Below are 16,329 nucleotides of genomic sequence, written 5' to 3'. Positions count from 1 at the left end.
AGTAATTCTCCTGCTTTAGTTTCCCTAGTAGCTGGGAGTACAGCTGTGCACCATCACGACCAGCTAGGAGTTATTGTTTAATGGGTACAGAGTTTCTGTTTAGACTGATATAAAAAGCCAGGTGCTGTTGCACATACCTGTAATCCCAGCAGATCAGGAGACTGAAGCAGGAGGATGGAAAGTCCAAGGCCAGCCTCAGCAACTTAGGCCCTCAGCAACTTAGTGAGACCCTGACCCTCTCTATAAATAAAAAAATTAAAAAGGCTAAGGATGTGGCTCAGTGTTTAAGCACCCTGGGTTCAATTCCTGATATCTAAAACAATTAAAAATAATTTTTAAAAACCACAATGGTGAAAAAATTGTGGAAACACTTAGCAGTAAGTCCATTCACAACATTGTGAATGGACTTAGTGCTATTGACTTCCACATGCAAAATGTTTGAAAGGGTAAATTTTATGTTATGCATTATGTTCCACAAAAATTTTTAAATAAAAACAAAAAGGCACTAATCAGACCAGTAGAGATTAAAAAAAATATATGTTTTAAATGAAAGAAAAAATATACTGAACGAAATAAACAGCAGGTCAGACATTACAGTTGAAAAACTTCGACTAAGATGGGCACAGTGGCACTCACTCACCTGTAATCCTAGCGACTCTGGAGGCTGAGCGGGAGGATTGCCAATTCAAGGCCAGCCACAGCACCTCAGCCAGACTCTCAGCAACTTTGCCAGATGTGGTCCCAAAATGCTTTAAAAAAAATGACTGGGGATGTGACTCAGTGGTAAAGTGCCCCTGGGTTCAATCCCCTGTACCCAAAGAGAGAGAGAGAGAGAGAGAGAGACAGAGAGAGACAGAGACAGAGACAGAGAGAAAGTCAACCTTAAGATGTAGTGATACAAACTATCAAAAACAAAATACCCAGAGAAAAATGATGGAAAAAATGAAGAAGACATCAATGTGGTCCGTGTAGTGGGACAAATATATCTGTTATAATATGTTAACATATGGATTCCCTAAAAGGGGAAGCAGGAAGGACAGAAAAATTTTGAACAAATAATTGTTTCAAATTTTTCAAATTAGAGGTTGGGGTAGGGAGCTCAGTGGTAGAATACTTACCTAAAGCACACAAGGACCTGGTCATACTCCCCAGTGCATGCGTACACAAACAAATCTAATTAGGTGAAAATTACAAATATGGAGTTTAAAAAAGCTAAACAAATTGCAAGTACAAGCTATATGAAAAAAAAAAAGTCTACACCAAGCACACCATCATCAAATTACTTAAACCTAGGGATATAGAAAAATTCCTGCAGTAACCAGAGATATAAGGCAGGTTAACTATAGAGAACCAAAAACTCCTAAAGAGTCCACCATCTCCCAATAGTACCATGGGGTTACAAGCCCTCAGTGCATGCCCTTTAGGGGACATGCAAGATCCAAACTATGGTATTGCTATTTGTTTATTTATTCACAGTACTGGAGATTGAACCCAGGACCTTGTGCATGCCAGGCAAGCACTCTACCACTGAGTTGCATCCCAAGCTCTTTTAGTTTGAGACAGGGTCTGGTTAAGTGGCCTGGATTGGCTTCAAACTTGCCATCCTCCTGCCTCTGGGGACCTCTCTCTCATCCCATCTCTGGGAGTTTTTCTGGGGCAGTCTCTGATCCAAGGGGGCTGGAAGGAGCTCAGTTGTTCATTCCAACAAAATCACAGGGTCTGCAGGACATTGCTACAGTTCAGGCTGTGGCCACATGGAGGTGGTGGCAGGTTAAGATGTCTGCAAAAAGCACAGGGACTGCTGGGCCCTGCAAGGTGCCCCCAGATGCCAGAACCTGGCCAAAATCTTCTGCTAACACCTGTCCAATGGCTAGCACCCTGCACCCAACACCTAATGGATCATGCAAAACTTCAGTCAAATCATCCCTCCTCTGCTTGGAACCTTCCATGGCTCCCCCCTCACTGAGAGTAAAAACCTCATTCATCAAATATCCTGAAGGCCACAGGATCTGCCCCAAACATCCCTCCTCATCTCCCTGTGGTCTTCTCTCCTTCCTACCTCACTCTACTCCAGCTATGGATCCCAGAAGATTGCATTTAAATTACTTACCTTTAGAAATAAAGTTTCTCTGAAACCTTTTGTAACAATGGTAATTATCATTATCTTGTTACTTCCATGGCTAGTGGATTCTTTGTAAGAGTCGTTGGTTACATTTTTCAGTCCATTTACAAACTTATTGAAGTCATTTAAACATTTCACTTTTATCAGTGGGATGTATTTTACTTTTTAATCTTTAGTCTCCACCCAGCAAATCCTTCTGAAGTCCATAACAGCTATAAGAAATCTAAAATGTAAACATATAAATAAGGGGAACAGAGGAGTGGCTCAGTGATAGAGCCCTTGCCTAGCAAGCAGGAGGCCCTGTGTCCAATCCCCAGCATGGGGTAGGGGTTCAACAAATAAGAGGAGGGACCAAGGGTGTAGCTCATGGGTAGAGCACTTGCCTAATATCCTGGGAGGTCCTGAATTCAACCTCCACACTGCAATAAATAAATAAATAAATAAATAAATAAATAAATAAATAAATAAATAAATAAGTCTAAGTCCCTTATCTGTTGCTCTAAGGAATACCAGATAGTATAATTTATAAAGAAACCAGACTTACTTAGCTCATGGTTTTGCAAGCATTGAGCCGGCATCTACTTGATATCTGAGCAGGCAGATCCCTGCCTGCTGGATCATGATATGGCAGGGGCCACGCCTAGATAGGCAGAGCAAGAGCCCCAGGAAGAACTGGCTTTTAAAACAAAGGCCATCCGCAAGAACCCACTGACCCACTAGCGAGTGGATTCATCCTTGGGTGAGGTCAGAGCCCAAATGACCTTCACCTCTTAATAGTCCCACCTGACCCACCTCTTAATATCTCAGCATGAGGATTTATGTTTCAATGAGCAGGAACTCAAGTTCTCTTAAACAAGCTGCTGCTACCTCCAAGTTCAACCTAATTATCGGATACTTTTCTATTTAAAGTTGTCAGTCTTTTGTAGACATAAAAATCTGGTAATATGTGTTCCCTCCAATGAGGGAGAAGCAGTTAGGGGACAGAAATAGGATTCAAAACACCATTTGGGATTTTTCAAGCTGAAATCATGGGCTGGGGATGCGGCTTCAACTTTACTTCTCCTGATTTTCTTTGTTTGATTAAAAGAAAATGTAGAGGGCGGTGTGGGGTGATGCAGTACTGTAATCCCAGCAGCTCGGGAGGCTGAGGGAGGAGGATCACAAGTCTGAGGCCAGCCTGGGCAACTTAGCAAGGCCCTAGGCAACTAACTGAGACCCTGTCTCAAAATAAAAAGGAAAAAGGACTGGGGATGTGGTTAAGTGCCCCTGGGTTCAATCTCCAGTACCAAAAAAAAAAAAAAAAAAAAAAAAAGAAGAAGAACAAGAAAAAGAAAAAAAGAAAAGAAAAGAAAATGTGAAGAGCTGGGAATATAGCTCAATGGCAGGAGAGTGCTTACCTAGCATGTGCCAGGCCCTGGGTTTGATTCCCCAGTACCTCAAAAAGAGAAAAAGAAAATGTAACTGGGCATGGTGGTACACACCTGTAATCCCAGCAACTCAGGAGGCTGAGGCAGAAGAATCCCAAATCTGAGGTCAGCTGGGGCAATTTAGTGAGACCCTGTCTTGAAAATTAAAAAGGGCTGGGGGTGTGGTTCGGCAGTAGAGGTCTTGCCTAGCAGTGTGGGGCCCTAGGCTCAATCCCAGAACTGTGAGGAGGGGCAGGTGAAGTGGGGAAGGGGAGGGGCGGGGAGGGGGAAGGAGGGATGAATGACGGGGAGGGGAAGAATGTGTATGTGAAACAATTATATCCAAATGTACATTTTATTTTTCATGTGGTGGGTACAGTCGTGTGTTTTAGGGTTATTGACTGCTATTTTGTATTTTTAAGTTTAAAAAAAATTTTTTTAAGATTTGATAGACCTTTATTTTATTCATTTATTTATATGCGGTGCTAAGAATCGAACCCAGTGCCTCACACATGTTGGGCAAGCACTCTACCACTGAGCTACAACCCCAGCCCTGTATTTTTTAATTTTAATTGTGATAAAATACATATCACAAAAACATTTCCATCTTCATTTTGAAGCTAACAGTTCAGTGACATTAAGCACATACACACTTTGTACAAATACCGCCAACCATCCAGCTCCAGAACTTTTTCATCTTCCCAAACTGATGTTCTGTCCGCATTAAATTCTCCCTCTCCCTCCAGCTACTCGGGTACCTTTCACTCTATTTTCCACGAATTCAACTATCTACGGATCTCAAATAAATGGAATCATACACTATTTGTCCTTTTACATCTGAGTTATTTTGCTGAGCATAATGCCCTTCAGGTTCAACCAAGTGGTATCGTGTCAGAATTTTCCATGTTTTTAAAATTAACTTCAAATAAAATTTTCTTAACGTAAATTTGTAAGAGCAAATCGTGCGAGTGCACATGATTGTGAAGCCAGATCTTGAGCAGGGTGCATGCTATGGTTTGAACACAGCCTGAATTCATCCCGTAAAATCTCCTGTGCCGGAAGTTTTGTCCCCAGTGTGGGGAAGTTTAGGGGGCAGAACCTTGAAGAGTTGGTACCCAGTGGGAGGTTGGTCCTGGCGGCATCACCCTTGCAAGGGCTGAACCCTAACCTCAGAGTGACTTAGTTCTTGCAAGAATGAGTTGTTAAGAAGGAGACACCCCGTGCAGTTGTTTTCTTCTCCAAGCAGACATTTCCCTTCCTGCTTCCCCACCATGTCCTGAGCCACAGAGGTCCTTGCCAGAGGCTGAACAAATGGGGCCACCAGATCTTGGGCTTTCAGCGTCCAAATATCCAAAGTACATATAAATAAGACACCCCTCCCCCCCAGTACTGGGATCAAACCCAGGGATGTTCTACCACTGAGCTACATTCCCAATTCTTTTTTTTTTTTTTTTTTTTTAATGTTGAGACAGAATCTCACTAAATGGCCCAGGCTGGCCTCAAACTTGCAGTTCTCCTGTCTCAATATCACAAGGCACTGGGATTACAGGTGTGTGCCACTGCACTCAACCAAACCTCTTTTCTTTATAAACCACGTGGCCCTGGGTGTTTGCAGTAAAGAAAAGACTGATAAAATGTGTCATAAAAGGCGAGCGTCTGTGGATTCTTTGGTATTCTCCATCTACGACCTTCCAGGACTCTGAATAGCTCTTCTTTCTTGATTCATCCCCTGGTGAATGGAGCTCTCATCTGCTGATTTTCTGTGCAGATGGATCAAGAATTTCTTCTCAGCCTTCTTCCTCCTCCACCCCCACCCCCCGCCTCCCATGTCATCCTGGTGTTTAAGTTGCTCTGTTGGCCGTGTTGAACATTTTCCCCCGTCCCTATGTTAGTCAGATTTTTGTTACTGTGACAGGCACTGAAGACAACTTTAAAAAGAGGAAAGGTTTACTTTGGCATACAGACTTGGAGGTTTCAGCTTAAGGTCAGGTGGTTGGCCCTGTTGCTTTTGGCCTCCGGTCAATGCACATCAGGGCTGGGAGAACATTCTAGAGCAAACTGCTCACCTCAGTGAGACGAGAAAGAGGAAGGGCCAGGGTCTTAATATCCTCTTCCAGGGCATGTCCCAGTGATCAGCACACCTCCAACTAGGCTCCAGCTCTACCACCTCCCAGGAGCACTACGGCCAGGGACCCAGTCTTTAACACATGGATCTGGGGACACTTATCCAAGCCATAGTAACTTTATTTCTTCTCCCAACAACTGTAATTCCTTTGACTATTACAACCAGGTAGTGGTAAACGTGGGGGTGCTGGGGGCATAACTCAGTGTAGAGCATGTACTTAGCCTGCCTTAGACCCTGGGTTTCACCCCCAGCACAGAAAGTTTTTGAAAAGTGAACCATTTTGAAGTGTGTACTAGGTGCTAGGCACTCCCAGTCGGCGGAGGGGGTGGTACTGGGGATTGAACCCAGAGGTACTTAACCACTGAGCCACAGAGGTTACACAGAACTGGGGATGTAGTTCAGTGGTAAAATGCTCCTGGTTCAAACTTCAGATTAAAAAGAGAAGAAAGAAAAAAAGAAAAAAGGAAAAAAAAGAAAAAATAGAATTCACTGAACTTATTTTTTTCCTATTCTGATAGAATAAAGACTCTGGGACATCAAAGATTTCTTTCAAATGTCCCTAATTAAATTTCTTTCCTCCTGTGGCCTCTGGTGGGAAAAAAAATGGTGGGGAGGGCCTCCATTCTGATACCCCCTGCAATCTCAGGAGGCCGCCAGCAACCAGTGGCAGAGGTGTCACTTCTTGGTCATGACTTTAGATGCCCATTGGCCAATCCTACATCATACCTATGGGTTACCCTTTGAGACGTTGAAGATGACGTTAGACCCTATGGGTCTGGACGTGGTACCAGAGGAACGTGAGCTTTAGTGACTAGCCTTTATCTGCTATTCATTTGTCTTCCCAGAAGTTGCCATTCCCAGAAAGCCAAAATCTGTTTCTTTGGTTTTATCAGTGCTCTAAAAATTTATTGTTCCTGTTGAACATACAGCATAAGCTGGAATTCAAAGTCACTTCTTTGGGATTACTCATTGAATATGTCCCATGTATGTATGAAATATACATGTCAATAAACTGTTTAGTTTTCTTTTGTTAACCTGTTTTATGTGACAGTGGTCTGTTCCAGTTAATAACTTATGACAGTTGAGGAAAAAATTATTTTTCAAGCCCTTCTACTTCCTGTTACTTTCATTTTATTTTTTGTTTTAAATACAATCAGGTAGTGAACAAGTTATTTATTTAAAGATTGCAGCTGATATTTACGAGAACTCGGTGTACCTGCAGATTTCTGTGAATCACAGTATGTAAATTTTACACGGTGGGGGGGGACTATAAACAAACAGTGAGCTCCAGCTAGCAATGAGAGCACTGAAGTGTTAGGAAGGAAACGCACAGATGTATGCAACTTCTATCAAAGTGCACAGAAATTACACAGAATTGCCTATGTGAAGCTCTGGATTACTGGGACCCCAGCAATGAAGAAAAAAAAAAAAATTAAGAGGGATGAGTGAATAGACACATAGAGATAGCTAAATAGATAGAAAAGCAAATATATTCCAAATATTAATTGCATCTTCCAGGAGTCAGTATGTAGAGGTATTCACTATACAACTTTCCCAACTAAAATCCTTCATAGTAAAATGCCAGGGCCTAGCTACTTGGGAAGCTAAGGCAAAAGGGTCACAAGTTTGAAGCCAGCGTGGACAACTGAGCAAGATCTTGTCTCAAAATAAAGTTTACAAAGCAGGCTGGGGATGTAGGTCAGGGGTGGAGCACTTTCCTAGCATTTGAGAAGCCCTGGGTTCTCTCCCCAGGGCCTAAGTATAAATAAGTAAAATAAAATACTGGGGACCAGTTATAGTCAGGATCTGGGATGTCCTCCAAAGACCTGGTGTTAAAAGTTGGGGTCCCAGCTTGGCACTACTTGGAGGTGGTAGAAACTAAGAGGTAGGCCCTAGTGGGAGGTCTGTGGGTCCTTCATTAGTGGAGTGCTGTCCCAGGAGATTGTGGGGTCCATTCTCTTTCTGTCACTTCTTTGATTCACCACCTGCTCCTGCCACGACGTGCTGCCTCAAAGCAACAGGGCCAACCTATCATGGACTGGCACCTCCAAAACTGTGAACCAAACTAAACCTTTCCTCTGTAAGTTGATTATTTTCAGTATTCATGATAGTGATAGAAATTGACTAACACAGACCCTTCTTCCACAAGCAAGCCTGTCTTCCCACCTGAACAGGAAGGCGCCTCTTGCCCACTGCATCCACACCGGGGTTGGTTTGCTTCCCCCAAAGCAATTCTTCTCCCTGCACCTCCTCCTCAGGTGCGGACTCCCATTCACCAGGCTGTGAAAGTTGGGTAATACCAAAGCAAAATATTTTCAGACATTAATTGCATTATCCAGGGATGAATGTGTAGGGGTGTTCACCATACAATCCTTTCAACTTTGCTGGATGTTTGAAATTGTTCACAATAAAATACTGGGATCCTGCTACAGTTCTCACCAGTGGTTGTGACTCACTATCTTGGGGCAATCAACTGTCCCAATTTATCTGGGCCTGAAGGGGTTCCCAGAATGGGAACTTTCTGTAAAACCAGGACAGTTCAAGGAAAACCAGAATGAATTAATTCCCAAGCTATCATTTTGCCTTTTTCTTAATGAAAACAATATTTATTTTTGCAGTGCTGGTATCAAACAGAGGGTTTTATTTTGCACATTCTAGACAAGTGCTCTACCACTGAGCCTCATCCCTAGCCTGCATTTCTGTCTCTTAAACATGTTCAGTTTATCCTAATTGCCATTACCTGACCTAATACACACATAAGAGCGGAAATAATAATGGACAGGGACAGCTGCCTTAGAGTGGGGCTGGCTATGTGCAAGCTAGTGTTCTGCATCCTCCATCTGAAGCTGATCATTTGATCCACACACCCTGACTGAGCAACTTTAACATCTCCCATGTTAGAGATGAAGTATGGCAGAGAGGTAAAGTTTCTAGCCCACTGTTACACAGCTAAATAGTACCAGAGGAACCAGAATCTGAACCAGAAAGTCCACTGAAGAGTCCCCAAGTTTACCTACCTTTATTCATTCATTCATTCATTCATTCCATTTTGGAACCAGACATTGAATCCATGTCCTTACCCATGCTAAACATGCAATCTACCACAAAGATAGAGCCACAAATACCTACCACATTTTAATTTGGTTTCTATTGCACCAACACTTCTTAGTGTGTATTGACCAAAGTATTTGAAGTTTTGCACCAAGATACAGCAGTAGAGATAAAGATATCCCCAACAAAACAAGCCTCGTGGGAGAGCCTCCAAGAGTTATGTCCCAGCTGTTTACTAAGGATGAGGCTTAGGGGCTGGGAGTGCAGCCCAGTGGTGGAGCTTAGCATGGGTGAGGCCACAGTTTCCAGCTCCAGCACCAAAATAAAAAATAAAGCAAAGCAACCACCATGGGAAAAAAAAATTGAGTCAAGTTTTTTTACTGTTGTTGTTTAAGTCAAGTTTAAAGTTGATGGATGGAGAGAACAGAATGTCCCGAAAGGGAATCCCTTCATTCCATCATTTTCCAAATAACTGCTGAGCAAATACCTATGTGGGTTCTCAATTCTAGATGCCAGAGAAACAGAAAGCATTCTTGTCCCTTTGGAGTTCTCACTGGTGGGGAGAGAGAGAGAAAACAAGATAAACCAGTCTGTCAGCAGTGATAAGTGCTACAGAGAAAACTATAGCAAGATGATAAGTTTGCGGGCTGGGTGTGTAGGTCCGTGGCAGGAGGCTCTGGGTTGCATTCCCAGCCTCCTCTGAAAAGATGATAAGTTAAAGGGAGGAAAATACAGTGGACCAGGAAGCCATTTGGCATCTGAGGAAGGAAGAACTCTTCCTTCTTGTTGGTAGAACAACAAGTGTGAAGGCCCTGAGGTCAGAGGGTTCTGGGATACTTCTGGGAGGGTGTGGAGGTCAGAGAAGAAGAACAAAGGGAGGAGCCTGGGAGTAAGGGAAGGGCTGGGGAGGGAGGGAAGGAGAGGATAGTCCAGGGAGGAACTCAAATTTGGGACTGATGTCTGGGGTTGGCGTTGGTGCTGGGAAAAAAGACAAGGGTAGAGGAGGAGGGAGACTTTGAACCAAATCCTAATCCAGAATTCTAATCCTAATGCAGAAGGGGTCTCTTCTGGGTGAATGCAGGGAGAAGACCCTCTTCTGAACACTGGAGGGGAAAAATAGCCAATGATCTACAGGTTTCATCACATATACCCCCCCTGAACAAATTATGGTTTAATTTATTTATTTATGGGGGGTGAAGGGGATGCCAGGGATTGGACCTAGGGCCTTGCATGTCATAAGTATATGATCTACAATGGAGCAACACTTCCAGCCCTAGGCCTACTTAATTTTAATCATGCACACATGCTGGTTTTTTTTTTTTTTTTTTTTTTTCTGTTATAAATTTAAAACATAAAGCACTAACACTTAAATGAAAAAGTTGTAAGGAAACATTTCCTCTATTTAACGAACTGAAGCACTGCTCAATTCTAGAATTGAAAGTAAAGTCAATAAAGATTATTAAATTAAAAAAAAGTTATCAACTGGTACCAAGTGTATCCTATTTTTCTAAAGATAATAGCAGGCATAGAAAAAGTAAAAGATATTCAGTCAGCAGACAGTGGTGACCACCTGTAGTTCCAGCTACTCAGGAGGCTGGGGAGGGTGGCCAGAGATCAGTTGAAACCCCGGGCAACATAGTAAGACCTCATCTGTTACAAAAAAAAAAAAAAAAAAAAAAAAAAAAGTAAAAAAAAAAAAAAAAAGAATGAAAGGAAGAAAGAAAAGAAAGGAAAAGAAATGTATTTCTTAGTTGCGTTGCTATTTACAAAAGTCAAGGCTTTCTCTAGACTTCAGCAGTTTTCCACATGTCCTTTTTCTGATCCAGAATCGCATCCAGGATCCCCCACTGCATTCAGTCCTCATGTCTCTTTGGTCTCCTCCAGTCTACAGCAACTCTGGACACGTTCGTAGAGCACTGGTCAGGTATTTTGTTGACTGTCCTTCCAAGTGGGCTTGTCTGTTATTTTTCTGATCAATAGCCTGTGATTATGGGTTTCTGGAAGAAACCACAGAGGGGAGGTGTCCTCAGACCTTAACAGAAAGCTGCAGGGTATCAATAAGAAATAACTATGACATTCACCTGGGTCATTTCCTTAAGGCGGCATCTTCCAGGCGTCGCCATTGTAAAGTCACTGTTTTTCACCTTTCCATACATTATCCGCTGGGTGAGTCACCAGTCCAGTCCGCACTCAAAAGGTGGGGGCGGGGGGTGGGAAAGGAGTTAAGCTCCCGTCCCAGGGGGCGGGCTTACTTATGTTTTTGGGAATTCTAAGGAAAATTTGACTCTTCTGCCTTCGAATTGTTTGTTTGGGGCTGGGGATGGAACCCAGGGCCTCGTTCATGCTAGGCAAGCGCTCTAGCTCTGAGTGACATCCCCAGCCTTTCACACACATTTTAAAGCCCAGGAGCCCAAGACTGAGATCTTTCCTAGATCTTGGCTCAGCCTGGGGCTGAGGCTCCTCCAGCGCTACCACCCGGGGCTGTGGCGCCCCAAGCGCTGCGGGCAGGTGGCAACTCCCAGCTGGTGTCGGGGGCTGGAGGTGCGGGAGGAGGAAGAAGTCGGGTCCTGGAACTGCCCTCACGGCCAAGTTCCAACCTCAGTGCATGAGTTTGAGCACCTTCCGGGGTCCTTAGCCCATTTCACAGACGCCCAGCCTGCGTCTGGGAGGCGTGGCTGCGCTCGGTGGCGGCTCCGGGTTCAGGAGTGGGGAGCGGAGGCACCGCCCTCTCCGCCTGGGCTCACCTGGGCTGGCCTGGGGCCCGCGGGCAGGGCCGGCCGGCTGCCACCTTCTTAAAACCTGGGCAGCCCTAGAGCGAGCTCCCTGTGGATCTGCAGCTCAGCTCGGGTGGCAGCACTTGGGCTTGACCCCGAACCCCCCGACCGCAGGTGAGACCGGCCCGCCCGCCGGGGCCCTCGGCCCCTAGTCCCCGGGGGAGGGGTCTCCGCCTGTCCTCCTTACCCACTTCCTTCCTGTTTGTCTCGGCTGCGAGGTGCGGGGGTGGGGGGAAGGGGACCAACAGCGAGCCCTAGCTAGGTGACCATCGACCGTCCCTAAGCCTGTGCCCTTGGCGTTGAGTGAGGTGTTCTCCATCCACGTTGGCAGGGATTGGAGGGACTGGTGGTGAGTGTTCAGGGGACGCGTCTGGGCGGTGTCCCAGGCAGAGGAGGGAGGCCAGGAGATGAGGAACAGGCCACACCCCTGCACTACCCAACCCTGTTCCCCTCCCTCAGGAGGCTGGGATTCCATGGACCGCCTGCAGGCAGCTGCTGAGGGTGTAAGGGTCAGAAGGCTGCAGTCACATGGTGTGTCCCCAGAGGCCTCCTGCCTGGGTTCCTCCTGCAGGAAAGGGGGGTGGGAGAGTAGGGAAGAGTGTGGGCCGGACTTCCTGGAAAAGGGAGGCCACCACTGCTGTTTATGTGGGGGATGGAGAGGTGGGAGACCACTGGAACACAGAAGAGGCCTACACTCACATGGTCAAATAACACATCACTGAGACACACAGTTCACCTGAGAGACACAGCACAACAGGTAAGATGGACACGCAAATTCTGGTCCACACAAACTTCTACACAATGCTGCAGAACTCCAGCCAGTTACAGATATGCCACACAGGACTTGCTGGCTCAGCAGACATGTCTACACAGACCCAGGCCTCCACTGCAGAGAGACCCAGGCAGGCCTGCTCAGCCACACACAGGAAACAGTCCCACCCAGACATGGTCAGACAAGCATGTCTTCAGAGAACACAGATGTACAAGCTGTTCTCAGACATATATATAACCCACAGCTGCGAGTACACATGCGTGTGCATACACACACACACACACACACACACACACACACACACACACCCCGACACTCAGATACACAGGACACCTCTGCCCACAATACCATCGAGCCCCTGCAGGCAGCCCAAGAGGCTGAACAAGTCCCTGCAGGCAGCGTCAGAGGTGTGCAGGCAGCACTGCTTCCCACGGGAGTCCAGACCCCCTGTCTGAATCCCATGTCCAGTTCTGGGGAAGTCCAGGGCTCACATGACCCAAGGGGAGGGCTTCTGGAACAGTCCTCGGAGAAACTGCATCATCCTCTCTAGTGATCCACTTCCACCCCAGGGAATAAAGGCTCCGTGACCACCAGTTCTGCCCTGGAGCCCACCTGCCTCTCGCAGCCCCCACAGCCTGACTTGTGTCTCCCCCAGGGTGAGTGCTGGGCACAACGGGGTTAGGGAGGGTGGAAGGGTCCTGAAGAGCCACTCTTCCTGGCCCCTTAGAGGAGTCCTCCCAGCCAGTTCATACCACAGTGTCCTAGGAACTAGGATATCCGAGGGTTTCCTGCTATGCCAGCCCTGCAGGGAGGGGTCTCCTCTACTCTCCAAGCATGGCAGACTGGGGTCTCCAGGGCTGGCTCCGCAGCCTCAGCCAGGGTTCTGTTCATGTTCTCTCCCCTCCAGATGGATACATGGACGGTGCTGCTGGTTCTGCAAGCTTCACTGCTCTTCCCTCTGACTGACTGTACTGCCCCCACCCCCACTCTGCGCTTTGTGGCTGTGGGTGACTGGGGAGGAGTCCCCAATGCCCCTTTCCACACAGCCCGGGAAATAGCCAACGCTAAGGAGATGGCCAGAACTGTGCAGACCATGGGTGCAGACTTGATCCTGTCCCTGGGGGACAACTTCTACTTCAATGGCGTGCATGATGTCAATGACAAGAGGTTCCAGGTGTGTGATTGACAAAGTAGGGGATGGCAGTGGGAAGAAGCCACCCAATCTGGTGACCCCCTTCTAGGGAGGGCAAAGGGAAACTGATAGGGAACTCACCAGTGCCCGGAACACTCAATAATTCCCTTGTCCCTGGCCCCTGATTTTGTGGCAGCATTGGGGTAGCTGTTGACCCTGGGGGTGGGATGCCCTTTCTGTCTGCCACAGGAGACCTTTGAGGATGTGTTCTCTGACCGCTCCCTGCGCAATGTGCCCTGGTATGTGCTGGCCGGGAACCATGACCACCTGGGCAACGTCTCAGCACAGATTGCCTACTCCAAGATCTCCAAGCGCTGGTGAGCCTGCACTGCCTCCCGATCAGGGAGTCAAAGGGGCCTGCGACAGCTCTGGTGCACAAAATGTTCACCCGTGACCTGTTTCCTCCACAGGAACTTCCCCAGCCCCTTCTACCGCCTGCACTTCAAGATCCCACGGAGCAACACCTCTGTGGCCATCCTCATGCTGGACACCGTGACACTGTGTGGCAACTCAGATGATTTCCTCAGCCAGCAGCCTGAGAGGCCCAAAGATCTGACTCTGGCCCGTGCCCAGATGTCCTGGCTCAAGAAGCAGTTGGCGGCAGCCAAAGAGGACTACGTGCTGGTGGCCGGCCACTATCCTGTATGGTCCATCGCTGAGCATGGGCCCACCCGCTGCCTGGTCAAGCACCTGCAGCCACTGCTGGTCAAATATGGGGTCACTGCCTACCTGTGTGGCCATGACCACAACCTGCAGGTGAGGACCCTACGGGTGTGGAGGGGAGCCAGGTTCTTAGCTCTGGTGTCCTCCTGCTGTTTGGGGACCTCCTGTGACCTTCTGAAGGTCAGTACCCTCATTCGAATTCACTCTCTATCCAGGAAAACACCCAAAGTTCCATAAAAGTCATAATAACAGTTGCTTACTAGTGCTCTAGTGCTCTATCTCTGAAGTGGTGTTAATACACCCCGTAGGGGAAACTGAGACCAGGAGGGGTTAGGCATTTTGCTAATGAAAGTGGTCATGTGGTCAGGGACAGGTCTGACCTTATACCCAATGCAGGAGTGGGTGGAACCCTTGGTCAACCTCAAGTCAGGGCTGGGGACTCCCTGACCTTGTACCTCTATCCTCAGTACCTTCAGGATGAGAATGGAGTGGGCTATGTGCTGAGTGGGGCAGGGAACTTCATGGACCCCTCGGTGCGACACCAGCGCAAAGTCCCCAACGGCTACCTGCGCTTCCACTATGGGGCCGAGGACTCGCTGGGTGGTTTTGCCTATGTGGAGATAAGCCCTAAAGAGATGACTGTCACATACATCGAAGCCTCGGGAAAATCCCTCTTCAAGACCAGCCTGCCCAAGCGAGCCAAACCCTGAACATCCAGGAGGACCCTGCCCTGCCCACTTTGAGGCCTGAGGCAGCGGGGCTTCTGCAAGGGTGGTGCACGGCCCTGTGGAGACCCCAGCCACAGGTAGGTTGTCTCTCAGGCCCCTGGTGCTCCAGCAGAGCAGAAAGAGAGCCACAGCACCACATGGCCATGGTAGCACAGATGACCACACATGTGAAAGAAGCATGGACGTGTGTCCCCGCTGGCATGTCACACCCCATGGCCAGACTCACCTAGGCTGTTTTGGGGAGCCAGGAGGAAGAGAGGGAATTTTTTTCCTGAAACAAGCATCTTTCTGTTACTGCCATTTAATAAAAGACTAGTTGTCAAGGCTGCATGTGTGCCTGGAATGTGTTGCATCTTGAGGGTTGGAGTGCCTGGGCTCCCCGAGCCTCTGCTCCCTGTCCCCACCTCCTGACTCCTTCCATGACCAACTGTCCTCACACATGCATGTGATTCTAAGTAAAAACCAAGAGTGGTGTCTGTAGTCCCAGCTACTTGGGAAGCTGATGCAAGAGGATCACTTGAGTCTGAAGTTCAAGGCCAACCTGGGGCAACATAGTGAGTCCCAGTCTCAAAAAAACAAAACAAACAAACAGAACAACAATGAAAAAAAAAAAAAAAAACAAAAAACAAAAACAAAAAAACAAGCACAAAGAAAGATACAAAATCAAGCAAGTCTTCCAGGCCAAATCTGCAGACCCCTTCCCCAATCCATGCCTGACTCCTGGTGGGGTATGGTAATACACACCTGTAATCCCAGGTACTTGGGAGGTTGAAGCAGGAGGATACAAAGTTCAAGGCCAACCTGGGCAACTTAAAAAGGCTGGCAATGTATCTCAGTGGTAGAGCACCCCCGAGTGCCATGCCCAGTACCAAAAAATCCCAAACCATGCCTTTCCTCCTCCCAGGGGCAGCTGCCATTATCATTTTCTTTTTACAGAAATAGTCCATTTTCCCATTTAAAAAAAATCCTCCTTTGTTGTTTTTTTCTCATTTTTGGAAGTGCTGGGGGTTGAACTGAGGGCCTTGGGCACACTGGGCACGCTAAGCACGCGTTTTGCCACTGAGCCACATCCCTAGCCAATGGCTTCCCTTGCTACCCCAAGGCGACACATAGTTCTATACATGGATCTTCCACTGTTTAACCACAGTTCTTCCATGATTTGTCTGAGGACATTCATTTTTGTTGATTTGTTTATGGATCCGGTGACATGTTCACACCATTCACAATCTGAAGTTTATAGAAAAGTATAATCCCTCAACAGCTCCCCGTCCCAGCTCACCCCACTCCCTCCCCTCTTCTAAGGAAATGCCTTTTCATGAAAGCCATGCCTTCCTTCCTGTATTTCTTGGTGCAAATCAAAACATCGGGTAAAGGACTTTTCTCCTCCTTCCCACTGATCTGCACTTCGTAGCTTTTTTTGTTTAACCAATTTTACTGAAATATAATTTACACACTTTACGTGTATGAATTGCTACACTGTGCACGTGTGCATGCAT

General features: G+C 47.0%; 2 protein-coding genes across 8 annotated transcripts in view; one reads left to right on the top strand and one right to left on the bottom strand.

Moving 5' to 3' along the window:
• LOC124969295 (tigger transposable element-derived protein 1-like) overlaps nt 1-11,867 on the bottom strand; it is a 32,842-nt gene extending 20,975 nt beyond the window's left edge. For all 3 annotated transcript variants that reach the window (XM_047532186.1, XM_047532185.1, XM_047532184.1), the window contains exons 1-5: nt 11,666-11,867; nt 10,472-10,701; nt 8,783-9,257; nt 7,820-7,933; nt 2,111-2,345 (exon numbers count right to left, since the gene is read on the bottom strand). The gene's annotated coding sequence lies outside the window, so the exon portion shown is untranslated. The remainder of the gene's footprint in view (nt 1-2,110; nt 2,346-7,819; nt 7,934-8,782; nt 9,258-10,471; nt 10,702-11,665) is intronic.
• Nucleotides 11,437-15,163, top strand: Acp5 (acid phosphatase 5, tartrate resistant). Of its 5 annotated transcripts, none has more exons than XM_047532187.1 (6): nt 11,437-11,592; nt 12,801-12,906; nt 13,158-13,424; nt 13,632-13,759; nt 13,853-14,198; nt 14,573-15,163. In XM_047532187.1, the coding sequence occupies exons 3-6, from the start codon at nt 13,158-13,160 to the stop codon at nt 14,813-14,815; spliced, it is 984 nt and encodes a 327-aa protein (XP_047388143.1). In that variant the 5' UTR covers nt 11,437-11,592; nt 12,801-12,906; the 3' UTR covers nt 14,816-15,163. The 5 variants fall into 5 exon arrangements, with proteins under 5 accessions (XP_047388143.1, XP_047388146.1, XP_047388148.1 ...); XM_047532190.1 differs by having other exon boundaries at nt 11,441-11,592; nt 12,820-12,906; XM_047532192.1 differs by lacking the exon at nt 11,437-11,592 and adding an exon at nt 11,812-11,827 and having other exon boundaries at nt 12,820-12,906.
• Nucleotides 15,164-16,329: the final 1,166 nt, after the last annotated feature.

Source organism: Sciurus carolinensis, chromosome 17 (genome assembly GCF_902686445.1).
Source record: "Sciurus carolinensis chromosome 17, mSciCar1.2, whole genome shotgun sequence".
Classification (NCBI taxonomy): Eukaryota; Metazoa; Chordata; class Mammalia; order Rodentia; family Sciuridae; genus Sciurus; species Sciurus carolinensis.
This window is presented reverse-complemented; position numbering and strand designations above follow the sequence as displayed.